The 1278-nt window shown below is 51.5% G+C and overlaps 1 protein-coding gene across 1 annotated transcript in view; it reads right to left on the bottom strand.

Annotated features, from left to right (window-relative positions):
• Positions 1–1278, bottom strand: part of THOC6 (THO complex 6) — a gene marked incomplete at both ends in the record, with an annotated part of 12361 nt that overhangs the window by 2240 nt on the left and 8843 nt on the right. The window contains 1 exon segment of the mRNA XM_032441943.1: positions 643–692. Coding sequence (XP_032297834.1) covers positions 643–692 — 50 coding nt within the window.

Here is a 1278-nt window from a genome sequence, read left to right as displayed (position 1 = left end):
CCATAGAGCCCATAGAGCCCCATAGAGACCCCATAGAGCCCCATAGAACCCCATAGAGCCCCATAGAGCACCATAGAGCCCCATAGAGACCCCATAGAGCACCATAGAACCCCATAGAGCACCATAGAGACCCCATAGAGACCCCATAGAGCACCATAGAACCCCATAGAGCCCCATAGAGACCCCATAGAGACCCCATAGAGCACCATAGAGCCCCATAGAGACCCCATAGAGCACCATAGAACCCCATAGAGCCCCATAGAAACCCCATAGAGCCCATAGAACCCCATAGACCCCATAGAGCACCATAGAACCCCATAGAGCCCCATAGAACCCCATAGAACCCCATAGAGCCCCCATAAACCCCCATAGAACCCCATAGAGACCCCATAGAACCCCATAGAGCCCCATAGAACCCCATAGAGCCCCATAAAACCCCATAGACCCCATAAGTCACCCATAGACCCTATAAGCCCCCCTGGCCCCATAGAGCCCCATAGAACCCCATAGAGCCCCATAGAGACCCCATAGAGCACCATAGAGACCCCATAGAGCCCCATAGAACCCCATAGAACCCCATAGAGCACCATAGAGCCCCATAGACCCCATAGCGCCCCATAGAACCCCATAGACCCCACTCACCGGGTATTTGTGCACCTCAATCAGCTGCACTTGGGATCCATGGCGCAGATCTGAAACAATGGGGATCTATGGGGGCTTATGGGGTCATATAGGGCCATATAAAACCATATAGGGCCATATAGGGCCATACAGGATCCATTTAGGGCCATATAGGACCATATAGGGCCATATAGGATCCATTTAGGGCCACATAGCCCCATATGGAGCCATATAGGATCCACATAGCCCCATATAGGGCCCTAGAGGGTCCATTTAGGGCCATATAGGGCCATATAGGGCCATATAGGATCCATTTAGGGCCATATAGGATCCATTTAGGGCCATATAGGTTCCTTATAGGCCCATATGGGGCCCTATAGGGTCCATATAGGATCCATTTAGGGCCATATAGGGTCCACATAGCCCCATATAGGGCCCTATAGGGTCCATATAGGATCCATTTAGGGCTATATAGGGTCCACATAGCCCCATATGGGGCCCTATAGGGTCCACATAGGATCCATTTAGGGCCATATAGGGCCCATATAGACCCATATGAGGCCCTATAGGGTCCATATAGGATCCATTTAGGGCTATATAGGGTCCACATAGCCCCATATAGGGCCCTATAGGGTCCATATAGGATCCATTTAGGGC

Source organism: Coturnix japonica, unplaced genomic scaffold, assembly GCF_001577835.2.
Source record: "Coturnix japonica isolate 7356 unplaced genomic scaffold, Coturnix japonica 2.1 chrUnrandom867, whole genome shotgun sequence".
NCBI classification, from domain to species: Eukaryota; Metazoa; Chordata; class Aves; order Galliformes; family Phasianidae; genus Coturnix; species Coturnix japonica.
This window is presented reverse-complemented; position numbering and strand designations above follow the sequence as displayed.